Here is an 18308-nt window from a genome sequence, read left to right as displayed (position 1 = left end):
ATGGTTTAGGGCTAATGTCATGCATTAATCCCTAGCATATAAATATGTACAAATTAAAACAATACTCAAAACATTCGACATTAAGAGATAATTATTAGGTGCGTTCAATTTTGTATGTGTATTAAACAGATATTTAATTAAAAAATTACAATCAATAATAAATTATCTACCTACGGTTCCGCCGATGCCTAATTGGCTTGATGCCTCTTCTCACTCTTCCCAGGCTTCCTCCTTAAATAATTTGTCAAATAAAACAATACAATAAGTATGTACAGGTTAAGGCGCAAGTTCACGCAGCGAATAAAAGCTGGCGTTTTACCCCCTCTCCATCAATTTGGCAAATCCAGCAAATAAACGCTCAAAGTTCGACACAGTTCAACTTTTAGCGACTAAACGCTGGCGTTTACCCCTTCTCCATCAATTTTCATCAATTTGGCAAATTCAGAGGATAAACGCTCAAAGTTCGACACAGTTCAACTTTTAGCAAAACGACGCTGAAATTTAAATATTACATTCCAAATTAATTACCTTCCAAAAGTAAATATATAAGAAAAAAATTATGACTGAAAGGTTAAATCAATCGACATCATCTAAAAATACAAACAAATTTAATATATATTATATACATATAGTAAGCATACTTTCAGGCTAGGTTGCTTTTTGTTTTTCATTTATTTATGTTAGATAGCTTTATTTGTTATATTGTATTAATAACTGTGTTTTTTTATATTGTAGGAAATTCTGTTATACCCTCATATACTTGTGGTGTGTGCAAAATAATTGTTTGTACCATACAAGAAAGTGAAGAAATATATCGGCACTCTTGTATGGAGGGATATAATGAATGTTACATAGATAAAAATTCATATTATTTTTATCCTAAAAGCGGTAAATACATTAGTAACAATTTTGGCCCGATGCAAAAAAGAAACTGTGCTCATTACAATTTACAAAAATCGGAGCTACCAAAAACTTTTTTTTTATCTATTTCTTTTTCTTTTTTTAACAAATACATTGCAGCAATTGCAGCAGCTATACGTCGTCTTCTAATTTCAGCTATAACCGCCACTATGTGTTTATAATATTTTACAAACTCGATATATTGATTATAATATTCCAACTCTATTTTTGCGGTTATGTCAGATTATGTACTTAGCAATTGCCGCTTTTAACGCTGCTTTGCGATGCGGTGGAGTTGGGTGGAGTAAGAGTAAAACGCCAGCTTTTATTCGCTACATGAAAAAGATAGAGGCGATAGCGTTTAGCTTTTTAACGCTGCTTTGCGTTGCGATTGAGTGGGGGTAAAACGCCAGCTTTTACTCGCTGCGTGAAATTGCACCTTTAGACCTCGGAAGCACGTCACCCGCGTCACTGTTGGCATACCTGGCGAAAAGAGCGCCAAGTACACGAGCTTCAAATTTTTCCTATCCCAATGAGTTTCGCGTAATTCATCGAGTCGTCTTTTCGCAATTTATGCGAGCACAAACGAGACGAGGCGCGAATACTGAAATGTTGGAGCGAATAAACAGTAAATACAAGTACAAATTGACTCACCGTTCGCCGCTGGTCACTCCCGTCCATCGTCCAGTTCTCGAACGTTCGAATATGCCCAAGATCCTCCTCGCGAGCATCGCGATTCGTCTCAATTCACCCTTGATACAAACGTGCAAAACCCTTCGTTTTCGACAATTGCGGTATATACTTACGCCCGTCGAAAACTTGAGATACGAAGTCACGGAGAAGATGCCGAAACACGATTAAACGCGACACGACTTCGCACTGTGCATCGTATTCGACACAACGGATGTTTACACGAACGCGCCCGACACTTGACGGCATTTTCGAAGCACTCACTCGTACGGAACGACGAGGATGCTAGTCGAAAGGCGCCGCGCCATCCTGCCCGTCCTGACCGTCCTGACCGTTCTGCCAGACCGACCGACTACTCCGTGTGAGTTCACGTGGCGTAGCGAGCGCGCAGCGGCGCAGCGGCGCAGCGGCGCAGCGGCGCGCAGGCGCGGCCACACGACAGTCACACGTCACGCGTCAACGCGCGTCACGCCGCTACGCAGTGGTGCGCAGTGGCAGCGGTCACCGGCCGGTCGGTTAGGTAGGACGGCGGAAGGTTGTGGTGCGTCGCAGCGCGTTTCAACTCGCGCATCCTCCTCCGGCTCGTTCTTTCGTACGCGAGTTTCTAACGCGAATGAACGTTTCGAGAATACCGTGGAGTGTCGACAGTCAAGTTATGGCAAACAGCCAGTACGTATGTTACCACTAAGTGGCGGGCGTTTGTGTAAACATCCGTTGTGTCGGATACGATGCATGCGTGATGCGTATCGCATTTTCTCCGTGGCCTCGTATCTCGAGTTTTCGACGGGCGTGAATACCGGATGCGTCGAAAACGAAGGGTCGCGCGTTCGTGTCAAGGGTGAATCACGAGACGAATCGTTGCGAGGGAAGATCTTGGACGGACTCGAACGTTTGAGAGCTGCGGCCGAGACGGAGCAGGACAGTAAACGGAGCGATCAACAGCGAACGGTGAGTCAATAGGTCTGTTCAAGTTGCTTGAAATCCCTAAAAATTTTTGCACTTGAGATGAGATAAATATATATTCGATCGTAAAAAAGAGAGAGACGACAAAGAAATTAATTCAAAAAGGGCAGCAACACGAACAGGCCTAATTTGTATATTCGCTCCTACAATTCGCTTATCGCCTTATCCTCATTGCGTTCGCGTAAATTATCGCCGGTGTAGTGCGACGAATCGGTTAGTCGCGCGAAAGCGATTAGCATAAGAAAAATTTAAACGTATGTATATACATATGTACTACATACAACACGTTTTCTGTGCTGTGTGATTGGTGACGCCATTTTGAAGTCTGACCAATGAAAACAGTGTGGTCGGACTCTATAGGGACACTAGGGGATTCAATTGATTCCACGAAAAAGGAAAAAGGAAGCCGGGATGACCATCGACATACAGAATTGACTGCTGATGACCGTGGTGGGGGTAGAAAGACACATAGAGTGAGAGGCAGACAATACGAAGACGTTCGTTCTCTGTCTACTAAGTCTGATTGGTTGCTGGGGCCACAACAACCAATCAAACTTAGTAGACAGAGAACGAACGTTCTTCGTATTGTCTGCCTCTCACTCTATGTGTCTTTCTACCCCCACCACGGTCATCAGCAGTCCATTCTGTATGTCGATGGGGATGACCGCTCTCTCGGGCTTCTCTCTGCTCGTTGGCTCGTGGTCGTTAGTGGAGCTGGTGCCGCTAGTGGTCGTCATCCGTGTTGGTTAGCGCCTACTATCGTTAACCGTCGTGTCGATCAGTGTCGATTCGTGCGTATCAAGAGGTGCTAGAGAGAGGTATCTCGTCGAGGAAGCTGTTAAGTCACGTGATCGCGGATACCAGTATACTCGAAGATATGGCGGACAAGGAAGAGACCGAGAAGACCATCGCCGAGGACTTGGTTGTCACCAAGTATAAAATGGCCGGCGAGATCGTGAACCGTAAGAAAATTGATGGCGCGTGTTCGCGCGGGAGGCCGCGCGGTCGCGGGCGTGTGTCGCCATATGGAATACACGGCGCGCCAATGCCGGCCGCCAGGACCATGTGCTAGACCATAACGTGGCCGCTCGGCGTTATCCGCTCGCGACGGCGACGCTTTTCCCTTTTTCATACCAGTCCTTCTGCTCATCGAGCATGAATATCTCCCTGTTAATTCGATCTCCGCTGATTAGTTCTATCAGTGAAGAAGCAACATTTTTAACTGTGCGATTCTTTAATCCCTTTTCCATATGTCGAACAACAGAAAATTTATTGACCTGTTTTTATTGACAAGACAATATTCGTAATTTAATCTGCGATCTAGTTAATCGGAGTTTGACCAATCATCCTTGTTTTTTTTCTTTTTCCATTAGTATCATTTGTATCCATTTCCACCAGCATGGATTAACTTTGATCTCGGTTTAACTTACTCTTTATCTTTTTCCAATTCTTAGAACCAAAGATAAAGATTAAGTTAAACTGAGATCAAAGCTAATCTACATTGGTAGAATGGGGCTTTAATCTAGTCATGTAATCACATGATCGTTTGCACCTTTCTGTTTCACTCAATTTTGAAGTGCTACTCCATATTCTTTTTACATTAACACTGATCTATGTAAAAATTTCCTCACAAGGTCAAGACTTAAAACTCTTTTTCTACTTTGTAGATTGTAACATATTAAGATAACTAACATTATTTTTATGTTAACAAAATCTGATTGTTATTTTAAGTTATCAAAAAATTAGATATTTAAGCTATCAAGTTTATAATAAAAATTGTACTGAACTTGAATTAACACTTGGATGAAATTTACTCACAGTACTCTAGTATTAAGATACTTTGAGTCAGCATGAGTCATAACTACCTTCTATTTGGCATTCATCAAAATAGCTTTCCTCGTGTTTTTGTCAATATCAAAGTTCAATTATTTCGATATGTAGCTTTTTTCATAATTAAATTATACAATGTCTGTATGTTTTGCAGGAGTATTGAAACAAGTTTTAAACAAATGTATTGCTGGAGCTTCTGTGAGAGAGATATGTGAGTTTGGTGACAAAATACTTACTGAGGAAACCAGTAAGGTCTTTAAAAAGGAGAAAGAGCTTAAAAAGGGGATTGCTTTTCCAACGTGCATATCAGTCAACAATTGCATTTGTCATTTCTCTCCTATTGCTAGTGAACCTGATCTCATTCTCAAAGATGAAGACATGGTTAAAGTGTAAGTTTTTCCATAGAAATTGCTTCTTTATAATCTCTTTTTGAGAAATGTATTTTTAACAGCATTTTATATATGTAAAATAATATCATTACATTTGTAATCAGTTCTCCTCAAAAGTTACGTCACTATAATACTATTTGAATTGCAATAATAATTACAATAATAATAATAATAATGGTTGACATTTCACTCTTCAATCATCAGTTTTATGTAATTGATATTATACATAATTGTATATAATTACAGTGATCTTGGAGCACATGTCGATGGTTTCATAGCTGTAGTGGCACATACTATTGTCATAGGATCTTTACCAGAGAAGAAAGTGACAGGCAGAAAAGCCGATGTAGTTTTAGCTGCACACTATGCTTCTCAAGCTGCATTACGGCTTTTAAAGCCAGGTACAGAGGTAAGATTGAGAATACTTTTTTTGCTATTGTTTTCATCTTTTTTTATGTTATGAAAATAAAATTTTAATAAACATACTCTGATAATATAATTTATGTATTTTAGACTTACACGATAACGGGCACTGTAGAAAAAATATGTGATGCCTATAAGTGTAAACCAATCGAAGGTATGCTAAGTCATCAGTTAAAACAATTTAAGATCGATGGAGAAAAAACAATAATCCAGAATCCAAACGATGCACAAAAGAAGGAGCATGAAAAGTATACTCTCGAGACTCATGAGGTACATTTAAACAGATATATAGATAGACTAAAATAATGATCATTATAAATTATAGCTTCAAAAAGAAAAGAATGTTGAAATAAAAAATTATGTAAAATTATATAGATATTGAGATTTTACAAAATAAGCTTTAATTTATTCTACACGATTAATTTCAGGTATATGCAATGGATGTACTAGTTAGCACAGGTGAAGGAATAGGAAGGGAACAGGACACTCGGGTTACAATATACAAGAAGACAGAGGAGACATATCAGCTTAAACTGAAAGCGTCTCGCATGTTTTATTCGGAAGTCTCCCATAAGCATGGTCTTATGCCCTTCAACTTACGTACCTTCGAAGATGAGAAAAAAGCAAAAATGGCTGTAGTTGAATGTGTAAATCATAGGTTGATCGAGCCATTCCAAGTAAGACTGTCATTTATATGTATTTATTGGCTGTCAAGTAATATAACAAAATTCTAATATTACATTGTTTCATACAGGTTCTCTATGAAAAACCAAACGAGTACGCGGCACAATTCAAATTTACGGTACTCTTAATGCCTAACGGACCTCATAGAATTACAGGAATTCCTTTTGACCTTGATATGTACCAGTCTGACTGTGTCGTGGACGATCCTGAATTGAAGGTACGTAGAAATTCTTGAAGTTCATTCAAATTCAGTGCTAGTTCTATGTAGTCTTATATCCAGTATTTTAAATTAAACAAGTTCTCCAATTTAAAATTTGTAAAAAAATTAAATGACCATATATATCTTTGAACACAAGAGTTTTTGACATTGCCCTCTTCAAAATAATAATATTGAACAAAATTGAAATAAAATAAAACGATAATTTATTAAAAACAGTTTTTAATATTGATAAATAATAATATTTATATGAAAAAAAATTGTTTTAAAGTTTATAATAATGACTTAAACGTAGTAACAAATAATTTTGCCACATTTTCACTAGTGTAATGTCATATTTAAAGAGAATCATAATTCATGTACATTTTATACTCTTTCGCGAAAATGATACGATAAAGTCTTGCTTTTTTTAATTCCTAATTATTTAAACTCGATTCTTTCTTTAAACTCGATTCTAGTTTTTTTCGAAATTCTATCTATAATTAAAACTCTCCTTCCAATAAGATTCGGTGCTATTTTTAATAATTATTTAACAAAAACTATATGATCGAATAATTTGAAAAAATTTAGAAAAGTTCTTATATATTATACGAAAAGACTAGAAAATCTTAAGAAAAATAATAACTTTGTAACTCATTGTTGTTACTTTACCTAGAATATTGATTATTTTATCTATGATTGAAAATTGCAGAATCTTTTGTATTCCTCGGCAAATCCGAAATCGGCGAAAAAGAAGAAAAAGAAGGCCGAGAAAGCTGTAGGAGACGTTGCCATGGAAGTTGATGCTAAGGCCTAACATTGTCATTTTAACGCATACCATGACTTACCGGCATCGTGCACTACTCCGATTTTTTTTATTTAGTGGTTCAAAGCGGCCGAGGCTGGACACTCTTTCGATCACAGTTCATTCAACAATCAGCACAACCATACCTTTATCCAGAAACACATTGCACAAATTACAATGCTGTGCTTCGTATTATCCCTGTATGAATTGTCGTATACCCCTGTATGAATTGTCAGCAATTACGTGTCTCTAGTACGCGCGCGCACGCGCACACACACACACACATTTTTTTTCATTCATTCATTCCCGAGAAAAGTGTCGAGCCTTGCTGTTCTACCGAGGAAATTTGAATTTTATCACACATTACGCCACAACTTTATCAACGCTTAAGTTTTTATACCAAACTATCTTTTAATCGACTATGGTATTACTATACGCAAATTGATGATTATTCATATGACCATTATTTGCACAATTGTATATTGCGTTTCAATCTTTGAACTAACATTTCGTACATAACAATCCTGTGTGATCGTTTTCTGTGAAATTATAATATTTAGATTGGGGCTGAACTGAGAGAAGTGAATCGTATGGAAATTAATGATTATTTTCGCTTTTCCATATAATTGATAAATTATAGAGCTCACCTATTCGATTTACATTAATGTGTAATTTACAATATTTTAAATACGAAAATTTCATTTTATGGATAGGCGAGTTGTATATTGTAACTTTTGAATATTTCCGAAAAATACGATTCCCTTTCATGTTCATTGCTAGTTCTGCGCAATTTTATATCCAGTTACAAAAACTATGCTATAACGTTTAACTTCAAATTGTATAATTGGAGGAATGTCCACTCTTGGGCACTGCATAAACAATGAAATGCCAATGATTCTTCGAGTGTTTCGTTGCGAAAATACCCTTGACCGATAAAAAGATAAATTATATAAGTCTTCTACTCTGTGCAATTTATGACTTGTGTGCAGAGTAAAAATTGTTAGTAGCAGCTGGAAATGCATCTTTAATATTAAATGAAAGTTTATTTGAGCGAGACAAAAGATCTTCGCAAGAAAGCATATTCTTGGGAAGCAGTTAATTGACTTACCGACTTGCTACAAACCGTAAATTATAAAAATTAATATTATATAATAATAGTTTTATATAAGAAGGATAGATAAAATGTATCTGTTATACATATTTTTTCTACTCAAGTTGTGCATACGTCGAATGTTACAAAGTGTGCTTGTATAACAAAAAGATCATTGTGCACTGTCCATCATTTGCCTGTATATCATTTCGTAATTGCAATCATGTTTAGAACAAAATCATATTTAAAGAGACTTTTAATATTTACTTCTGATATTTTTTTCAAATTAGATGAGATCTTAACAAATTAATTCATTGAAAAATGAATAATTTATATATACACACGTACATACATACATATTCACAGACACATAGAGAGTAATGAAACAAATGTATGAAATTTTTTGCAAACGAGGACTGTGCACAAAATTCATACAGAGTATAAAATTTAATTCAATGATGTGAAAAAAAAGAAATTGTTATAAAAATGCTTGACGATAAGTATAAATTTTGACACTCATATATTTCACGAATTATTATTCCATTTCTCTCTCAGTACAGTTAAATATGTGTAATTTGCAAAATATTACATATTTGTAGAAAAGCAAAAAGAAAAATTTCATCAATTTGAATTTATAATTATATACCGAATTTCTTGAATTATCCCTTGTTGAGATTATAATTTGAATATAATTTTGCTAAGACATATATGATCTCTGATCAGAGATGTGAGAGAGAGAAAGAGAGAGAGAGAGAGCATGTAAGTACAGAAATATAGAACAGTATTTAAGTCGTATCTTTGTTGTTTAAAAACTAAATGTGTTTCTTTATTGACTTACAAATTGATTTGTTCGTTTTTCTTATATTATTCATGGATTTTTTAAATATTGAAGAAAATTATTTATTACAACTTTCTTATTTTTTACATTATGCATCTATTTGACTATGTTCAATATTTCTTTAAGCTGAGTCTAAAATTAAATGCAGGATGAAACTTTAATTCTTGAAAATTCAATTTGCGAAAAACTCTTCATTTTCAATTATTTATTATTCGAAAATTATTAATATCTCAACGTTAAAGAAAACTATAAATTGTTCTAAGAATTTATCATTAGAGAGATGTCTCTGATGATTTTAGGACACTCTGTGTATGCTTTGTTGTGTTCACGAATCACTATAAAAGTCTTTAATGTCAATTTAAAAATACCAATAATATTGACATTTTGAAGCAATTACTATCAAATATATAATTATATTAATTTCGATATATTTTACATGATAAGGTGATTTGGTACAACCCAACGCATAAAAAAACGTCTTATATGGTATATGAGTAATTCTTAACTTTGTTATATTTCATTATTTCTTTATTTTTCAGATTACTTTTAAATTTAAATAGCAGACATAAGTAGGAAATAAGATGCTTGAAAAATAAATTTTCGGAACAATTATTGATTCGCGCTATTGCCCTGCGGAAATTTCAATTTTAAAGTAATTGTACTTGGAGTCGTAATATCGGCAACATTTATTTCACTACCGTCTTTTAAACCTAACTCGATCAAAGTCTTGGATAAATTCTCGCGAGTCTTTTCCTCGATGCTTGCCACCATTCGCATGTACAGAGTTTTATATTTACCATCTATATTAGCTGTAAGCCCAGGATTTTTCATTTGCAGATCCGGCCGTTCACAAAGGAGATCTATTAAATTTTGTAGTTTACATTTCGAATCTTTGATCTCGATCTCTCGCGGTATTTGACTACACCCCAAGCAATTTTCTTTTTTCTCTCCTTCATAAGTATACGTGTAAACTCCATCTACGTCATTGAGCACCTAAAAATAAGATGGGTATTATTTTTTTATTGTTTATCTTATCAAGATTAACGTGACTTACTTTTGCGAAATATAAATGTACGTAATATAAATAAATTATGTTATCAAATGCGAATTGAAAATCAGGAACTATGAATTAGAGATTAGAATTTAATCGATCTGAACAAAACACTGGTCAAATTTTAAGAATAAGTTTACAATTAATATAAAGATATTTTTCTATTTTTTTTAATTTTTGAACCATAGCTTTTTTAAACTTAAAATATAATTTTCTAAATAGCATTGTGAGTTTTATGGGACGAAAATCGCAAACACTATAAAAACTTTGAAACACTATTTACATTAAAAAAAAAATAAAGTTTATAAAAAATATTTTCTGTTTGGAATTAAAAAATAAAGTATTACATGAAATATTCGCGAATTACATAATTCTCTTTAAACATGACATTTATACTAGTAAAAATGTAAATGTCATTTATTAATTATTATGAATCTTTTCCACACACACAAACGCACACGTGTGTGTGTGCGCGCGCGCGCGTTTTTAAATGAACAATTATTGTTTTTGTTTAAATTGATTTGTTATTTATTATTTTGAAGATAGCAATGGCAAAAGTTTGTGTTAAAGAGTATGTAAAAATATAAAGTGACTTCTTCACTTTTTCAAACTAAAGAACTTCAAGTTATCTAATTGATTAAATTTTAATCTCCAATTTACAATCCTCAATTTTCAACGCATCTGATACAAGCCTGCCATTTTGTCTGCAACGACATATATTACTGATTTATCATATATAATTAATGTACCATGTAATTATTTAAAGATGCGCTACAACTTGTTGCGAGCTTGAACGCTTCTGTCGCGCAGGCGGCGGCGATAACGGCGTTCGTTGACGCCACCGCGGGTATAATATTCTTGACGACACCTTGCACGAGCCTGTACGTCAAGCCCTGTATACCGAATTGCGCTGCTCTGTCGTTCGACTTTTCGTAAATCCAGTTTATATGCTGAGGATCATCTCCATCAATAGCGCAATCAAAAGGATTTTCCTTTGGCCACTGAATCACCTTTACATACTCTATGCAATGTTCGGGCAAACGCGGGGTATTGGCTATCGTACATAAAGGATATGTGACCTATGTGAGGTACAAACAAATTTCTAACATATGAAACTAGTCGATCTATCAATAATATCAAGTCTTGAAGATATGATTATTGAAAACTGTGCTCACTTGTGGTGGATAAAGGTCCAAAGTACACTCGATACAAGGGTTTACACCAGGAAATATAACTCGAACGTTTCCCTTGAAACCCTCGGTCCCACCGTCAATCATGGGTATCACACTTGTCTTATCCAACTCACCATTTTCATAGACGAGCAAAGACAATAGCATACCATTGAGCCACCTTCTTGCAACAATTGAATCTAACCCACATATTACAATATGAAACTCTTGGAAGAACGCTTCGCTTTTGGCTTGTATCTCGCAATTGTGAGCAACCACACGACAGCCAGGAACTCTGGCATTGATAAACTTGGCAGCTGTCTCCGCTTTATAAGAGCCAATGTCTTTATGACGAAACAGGAACTGTCTATAACATTTGAAAAGATCCTTGAAGATGAGAAAAATCCTTTATATCTTTAATAAAATATTTATAAATAATCTTTCTTACAAGCCACAATATTTTCAAAGAGAAAAAAAGAAAATTGCATATTTAGTACTTGGAAATTAAATTATAGAATAAATGAATTATAATGTCAAATTTTTAGAAACACGCAGATGGATATGCTAAGAAAAATGTTCTTTAAAGATTTGCTCGTTTTGTTTTGTTTCGTTTCGAAAAAAATTCAAAAAACAAAATTATCTTTTTGCAATCTCTGAGAAGAACTATTGTTCTCGACCCTCCACATATTCCCAAAGTTTTAACAATTAGATTCAAGACACTCTGTATAAAAATATTATTAAAATATAAAAAAAAAACATTTCTATATATTCTAATGTAATAATATTATTAAAGTGTAGAGAATATATACTATAATATTATTAAAATATATATAAAATATTTTACACACGAGACTCGCGTCGCGTAACCTGCCTACCGATTGAGGTTAGACAACTCGATCGTGTCCATGTCGATGACGTGAAGGTGTCTGAATCCCATCAGGGCGAGATTCTTAAGCAACTCACATCCTAGACCACCGGCACCGACAACGAGCACCCTACAGCGATCCAAAAGCATTTGCAGATTATCGGTGGACGGCTCAAAGTCCGGCGGGCAAAACGGGCCCGATCTCTCCAGTACCTTCCGCAAGCTACTCCATCGTCTCTGCATGTAATCGGAGCTCATTATTGCCGATCGATCGCACAACTTTCGATCTGGAAAAAGAAAGTGAAATTCGACGAACAAAGCTTCGCGCGGCGCAAGTCCAAAGAGGCTCTGGCTCGTACCTCCGATACGTGTCGTCTCCTTTTTCTATTTCTTTCTCGGACACAATTTTTCTCCTGTCCTCTTTAAGACATGTATCGCTTCACGTCTCCCTTACAACAATTATATATTAAATTCGATATTGAAATTTTCTAGTTTCTTCGTCGGTAGTTCATCGATATGACAGCTATCAAAAAATAAAAATTGCATGGTCAATTATAACCTCTTTGCGCCGTCGCTTTTCGTTTCCATTCGCTAACCGATAGGGAATTTCTATATTCGTCTACAGAATTTTAACAGTCTTCATTGGATAATTGACCCGGTTACTTGACAAATTTTTCATGTAAAATGAGAGGATTGCGAATTGAAGATTCAAATTTGATGAATTAAATAATTTTAATCCATTTTGTTTTAATTGGTTGAAATATAATTCTAAGGGCCAGTTTCACAACTTAGTTTAACCGGAGTTTAAACCTTTAAACTTGGTTTACGGTAAATATTGTGTCCCACAACTGTCTTAAACCTCGGTTAACGTTGTTAAACTGCGGTTAAAGTTGAACGGCGAAATTCGGGCGTTTAAGGTAGATAACCGAGGTTTAATACTGCAGCGCTACTGCTTTCAGCGTAAACTTTCGAGTATTGTGCTTCATGGTTGATATCCCCACGGAATTGTAAAAAGGTTATGTTGCAAGATATGGCTCTGGAATATGTGTTATCGTCATCTGACGATGAAGATTTTGTGCAAATAATAAATCGACGCCCGAGAATAATTAGAAGACGACCGTCATATTTTGAAGAATTTGATGACATTGATTTTCATGCTCGATTTCGCTTAACCAAGGAATCTGTTACTACAGTCTTAAGAGAAATCGAAGAAGAAATTTCTCATAAAACAGAACAGTAAGAATAGTTTTGTAATATTATTAAATTAGTACTTATAGATTACATACTATAATTACGATGACCATATATGTGTTTTTCTAAAGAACAGTGTTTTTTATTTCGAGTGGTTGTCTTTTAGATTTATTTATTTTTTTCAAAACTCAATTTCGTCTTTTATTCTAATTTGTTGTTCTTTATTTTATGAGAAATTCTTTTCTAATTAGTGTTCCAATGTTTAATGTACTTAATAAATTGTAAATTTTTACAGTAACAATTGAATTTAATTGTTTAGTTCAAACTGATTTGGAAACATGTAAGAAGAAAATTTAAAATTTGTTCATTATTTTTTCAAAATAACTATTGTCATCGTAACTATAACTGAATACAGTAATAATAAAAATTAATTATAATGAATTTAATAAAGTCAATAACAATTATTAACGCACAGAGCACTCCATACAACATATATTTACAGAATTTTTCAACAATTTTGCAGAAATATTGGTACAATATTATTGAAATGTTGCAATATTGCTACAGCATTGTTGGAATATACTGCAATATTTGGTGCTGTATGGGCTATTAACAAAATTATGGTAATTGTATGTTTAAGTGCCTCAACGTATCAAAAATTTGTAATATATTTTATATTTTAACAATTATTAAATGTATAAAAGACAAAAAAAGTAATATAAGTAATAGACATTTATATGGGCTTTAAGACAATGAGCTAATTGTTGCTAACAGATTAATAAACAAATTAAATTATGGTACGTCATTACATAATAATAATAATATCTATGCGTTGCAGTTTTTGGTATTTACACATCTAAACTCTGTACAAATTTCAATTTATTCGTCATAATGATTATACCTGTCATCGGCACTAAAAAAGATCATTATTATAACATTGAAATATTTATCTAAAATATACTTGTTTATCAATAGATGTAATTATTATATCATTATTATATCATTGTTATAAAATTTTATATTAAAATTGTCAAGAATAATTTGCTTGGCTCAAAGCCCATATGAACGTTTATTACTGAATTTTATTCAAAATGAGCCTTTTGTATTATTTTAAGTTAATTGAAGCAAAATTGGTTTTGTTATTTAGAAATAATGCAGTATCTCCAATAAATCAGCTCCTTCTGACATTGAGGTTTTATGCAACGGGAAATCACATGTTATCAGCTGCTGATTTTTCTGGAGTAAGCAAATCAACTGCTCATAGAATTATTCATCGGGTGACCAACGCGATTGCCCGTCTTAGACCGAGATTTATTAAGTTTCCTATTCTTCCTGGCGAAATAAAAAGAGAGCAAATCAAGTTTTTTGATATTGCACGATTTCCAAGAGTAATCGGTTGCATTGATTGCACTCATGTAAAAATACAGTCATTTGGTGAGTGATATGAATATAATATATAAAAATTATATTTGTGATAAAAATATTAGCATAATGATATTTGATCATTATTTATTGATTGCTAAAAGTATTGACTGAGAATACTGATTGTGAGATTATTCTTTACAGGTGGAAACGATGCTGAATATTTTAGAAATAGAAAAGGGTATTTTTCTATTAATGTACAAGCTATCAGCAATGCAAATTTAGAGATAACCGATATTGTGGCTCGCTGGCAAGGATCCGTACACGATGCTACAATATTTAACAATTCTAGAATACGTGCTTTATTTGAGGCTGGAACTTTTGAAAATTGTTTTCTTTTGGGTGATGGCGGTTATCCAGTTCGTTCGTATCTTATGACTCCTTTACAAAATCCACGAACTGAAGCAGAACAGCTATATAATGAATCACACATACGAACACGTAATATTGTCGAGCGTCTTTTTGGAATATGGAAAAGAAGATTCCCTATATTAGCACTTGGATCTCGTTTTCAAAAAGTTGAAAAAGTATTACCAGTTATTGTTGCAACTGCTGTGTTGCATAATATTGCTCGGCGTGCTGGAGATCAATTACCACCAGATGATCCTGATTTTCATTTGCCTGCTCCATGGGAACATATCTTAGAAAACGGAAATATACCTTGCAGAAATGATGCACAAAATAATAATGCTTTGCAGCATGCATTAATCAACAATTATTTTCAAAGGTAAAAGAAATATACAGTAAATTAGTAGCTAGGAAACTTAAAAATAGAAAATATTGTAGTTGTTTCAAAACTGTAAAATAAAATTATACAGTCACATTGTTATTAATATTTTATTTTTTTCAGTTTGTTGTAGATCACTCTTGGTGGTTGAATAAATATATATACAGAGAGGAAATGTTGTCAATTGTCACGCAGAACACCCGTGATTCCAATAAAGGCGGTTACATTTTTACATATAAATTATAGCAAGGAGTATCAGATGTACAACATCGATAAACAGCAAGCCATGAAGTGGTGAACCGTGCGAAGATGAACAGAGATTTTCGACGAATAAAGTCGATTCCGTATGTTTTGTGAAGAATCACTCGATCGTCTTTGGCAAAAGCTTGTAAATTAGAAAACTTAAAAATTAATAAAAATGCCATTTATTTTTATACATTTATGCTTAATATATTAAATATATATTGTTGTACAATAAATATTTATTTTCAAATATAACACGTATTTTATATTTTTTGTATCCAAATACTTTGTAAAATATTAAAGAATAATTGTAAAATAATTAAATATTTACTTCATTGTATCACTTGCTTATTTTGTAATGCTTTGGTATTTTTAAATAACAAATTACAGTCTCTTCGTTACTTTATATATATCTTAAAATAAACTTAAAATAAAAAACAGTCTCACTAGCCTGTTTTAGCTGTTTAATTTGTGTTACACTTAAAATAAACAGCTTACAGCACAATCAAGTTAATACTGGGTGCTTTCCAATAAACATAGGCGACACACTGCGACACTGTGTCCATTAATGTGAGTGAGACAACTAAAATCTTCTCTCTCACACTAATGGACACAGCGTCGTACTGTGTCGCCTGCGATGTTTGTTGGAAAGCACCCACTATTAAGGGTTTAAAGCATTTTTTGATTAGCATTCTTTGATTTTGTTTTAATATAAAAAATAATAATGAACGAAGCAACTTACAAAGTAATTAAAAAGGAACAGCTTTAACAAATTACATAATTGAAAAAATAATGGAATCTTTCTGTAATATAAAACATATTGTAAATTGAAAAAAAAACAAAAAAAAATAAAACGTTTTTATTGATTTTTATCTGTCGTAAGATTTCAACTGTTTTTTAAGTATTTCAATTTGAAGTTCCTCTTTTTCTAATTGCAGTTCAAAAATTGATATTTCTAGAGCAGATTTTTTACGCATATCCTCTTTCATCATTTTTACTAATTCCAGTTTGGATTCTGCCAGGTCATAAAACCGATCATTTCGTTTACCAGCACTTATTTGAAGCTGTTTTGATCTCTTACGTTTTAAGATTGATTTTTGAGTTACTGAATTCATTGTTACTGTATTATTTGTTATTGGATTATTTATAGTTGGATTTTTTGTTACTAGATTATTTGCTATTGAATTATTTGTTGCTGAAGTATTTGTTATAGGATCATTTGTCATTGAATTATTTGTTGTATTATTTGTTACTTTTTTATTATTATTTGTTACTGGAGTATGTATTCTACCGCTGGATTGTGTGTGAAACAGTTTTTCAATATCTCCAAATGTCAATTCATCTGCATCTTTTCTCTTTGATAAGGGCAATTTGTTATTTTCAGAAGTGAGCTTGGCTAGTGTCCATTCAGTTAGAATTACATCGTTTAAATTTTCGTCTTCAAGTATCTGTGACAAATACAAATATTTTAAAACAATGTTTTTAGTAGTAACATTTCAAATGTCAAAATATAAAATATGAAAGTTATATTCGAATTTACATACTTCAATTGGACCAAAGTCTTCATTTTCGAGTATAATCTCATCGTTACTGCATTGGGAATTATCTATACCTACAATACATATATATATATATATATATATATTATATATTATTGTATTATTATAGTCTAATATTATAAATATACAGCCTTTGCCGAAAATATTAGGCAAAGGCTGTATATTTATAATATTAGACTATCATCTATACATTTTTTATTTATCTGGATTCTATATTCTTTTGTCTGTATTAATTCCTGCTAAGTAGCAATAATTCGATAATTATCCTTTGTTTCAAGAACCCTTCACATTAATGTGTGTGTTAAAACACTAATAAAGAAAATAAATATTAACATTTATTAATTTTGACCTTAAAAAGAATAAAGTAAAAAGTAAAAAGTAAAATATTGAGGTACTAAATTTTGCATGAGCCATTTTGCATATTATTTATTTATAAAATACATGATCCTATAGTACTCATACTGCTAATATATAAAAATATTTCATTTTTATGTTCTTTTATTTTAATTATAAAGTTGTAAAGATCTTTATTTTTTAAATTATAAAATTATTTTATATTTTACCTGGAATATAATCGCTGTCGAACCTATTTTGTAAACCTTCAACTGATGGCTGGATAATAGTCTTAACCCGTTCTGCAATAGGATCATCTGCAGTGATGTTCGCTTTTCCACCACCTGTATCCGAATTATTAATTTTATATAACGTGAATACAATAATCTTTGCCAATATTTTAGAAATATGGATTAAATAAATATATTTAGTAAAAAAAATTATATATACCAGTTTTAAAAATTTCACTTCGAATTTCTGCGTAGTGTTTACGAGTCTTTTTCTTGAGATTATCCCAACAATTTTTCAAAGAATTTACATCCCGATGTTCTGAGATGCAATTACTGTTAAATTCACGGGTAACATCGATCCAACAATTTTCTTTGTCCTTAATACTTATGTTGTCAGTTTTTTTATTTTCAATAATGTTTTTTTCCCGTTTTATTATTTCAACAAGTTTTAATTTTTCAAGATTTGAAAATTTGGATATTCTCTTTTTAGCAGATTTTACTTTACAGGACATTTTGTACTTTTTTATATAAAATTTGTATAAGTAATAACAAATACTTTGCATACATAACCTTAACTAAATCTCATGCCTTGGTGTATAAAACCCTGTAATATCTCATTCTCTACTCTTCGGTAACAACCAATCACACTACTTGTTCTAGAAGAAAGATAAGTCTGTTGAAGTTTCTTCGCATAGATTATAGGTTTCCGT

General features: G+C 33.0%; 3 protein-coding genes across 3 annotated transcripts; 2 read left to right on the top strand and 1 right to left on the bottom strand.

Moving 5' to 3' along the window:
- Positions 1–3206: 3206 nt before the first annotated feature.
- On the top strand, positions 3207–7777 carry LOC105205630 (proliferation-associated protein 2G4). The gene is made up of 7 exons (XM_011175045.3): positions 3207–3515; positions 4538–4772; positions 5019–5181; positions 5286–5465; positions 5624–5872; positions 5950–6096; positions 6788–7777. Exons 1-7 carry the CDS (start codon positions 3431–3433, stop codon positions 6890–6892), a joined length of 1164 nt encoding a protein of 387 aa, XP_011173347.1. The 5' UTR covers positions 3207–3430; the 3' UTR covers positions 6893–7777.
- On the bottom strand, positions 6954–12439 carry LOC105205629 (NEDD8-activating enzyme E1 catalytic subunit). The gene is made up of 5 exons (XM_011175043.3): positions 12253–12439; positions 11904–12180; positions 11035–11395; positions 10609–10938; positions 6954–9801 (listed from the first exon to the last, which is right to left on the bottom strand). Exons 2-5 carry the CDS (start codon positions 12149–12151, stop codon positions 9418–9420), a joined length of 1323 nt encoding a protein of 440 aa, XP_011173345.1. The 5' UTR covers positions 12152–12180; positions 12253–12439; the 3' UTR covers positions 6954–9417.
- A 294-nt stretch (positions 12440–12733) lies between these two features.
- LOC105203269 (putative nuclease HARBI1) lies at positions 12734–15669 on the top strand. The gene is made up of 4 exons (XM_039449749.1): positions 12734–13129; positions 14232–14518; positions 14651–15233; positions 15357–15669. The coding sequence occupies exons 1-4, from the start codon at positions 12912–12914 to the stop codon at positions 15364–15366; spliced, it is 1098 nt and encodes a 365-aa protein (XP_039305683.1). The 5' UTR covers positions 12734–12911; the 3' UTR covers positions 15367–15669.
- Positions 15670–18308: the final 2639 nt, after the last annotated feature.

The sequence above is a fragment of the Solenopsis invicta genome, chromosome 5, assembly GCF_016802725.1.
Source record: "Solenopsis invicta isolate M01_SB chromosome 5, UNIL_Sinv_3.0, whole genome shotgun sequence".
Classification (NCBI taxonomy): Eukaryota; Metazoa; Arthropoda; class Insecta; order Hymenoptera; family Formicidae; genus Solenopsis; species Solenopsis invicta.
This window is presented reverse-complemented; position numbering and strand designations above follow the sequence as displayed.

Coding starts and splice junctions, on each gene's coding strand:
- LOC105203269 (XM_039449749.1), top strand. CDS start 12,912: ATGTTGCAAGATATGGCTCTGGAATATGTGTTATCGTCATCTGACGAT. Junction 13,130..14,231: donor ATTTCTCATAAAACAGAACA/GTAAGAATAGTT, acceptor TTTGTTATTTAG/AAATAATGCAGTATCTCCAA. Junction 14,519..14,650: donor TGTAAAAATACAGTCATTTG/GTGAGTGATATG, acceptor TATTCTTTACAG/GTGGAAACGATGCTGAATAT.
- LOC105205630 (XM_011175045.3), top strand. CDS start 3,431: ATGGCGGACAAGGAAGAGACCGAGAAGACCATCGCCGAGGACTTGGTT. Junction 3,516..4,537: donor GGCCGGCGAGATCGTGAACC/GTAAGAAAATTG, acceptor TATGTTTTGCAG/GAGTATTGAAACAAGTTTTA. Junction 5,466..5,623: donor ATACTCTCGAGACTCATGAG/GTACATTTAAAC, acceptor GATTAATTTCAG/GTATATGCAATGGATGTACT.
- LOC105205629 (XM_011175043.3), bottom strand. CDS start 12,151: ATGAGCTCCGATTACATGCAGAGACGATGGAGTAGCTTGCGGAAGGTA. Junction 11,396..11,903: donor GAGTTGTCTAACCTCAATCG/GTAGGCAGGTTA, acceptor CAAATGTTATAG/ACAGTTCCTGTTTCGTCATA. Junction 9,802..10,608: donor CATCTTTAAATAATTACATG/GTACATTAATTA, acceptor TCTTATTTTTAG/GTGCTCAATGACGTAGATGG.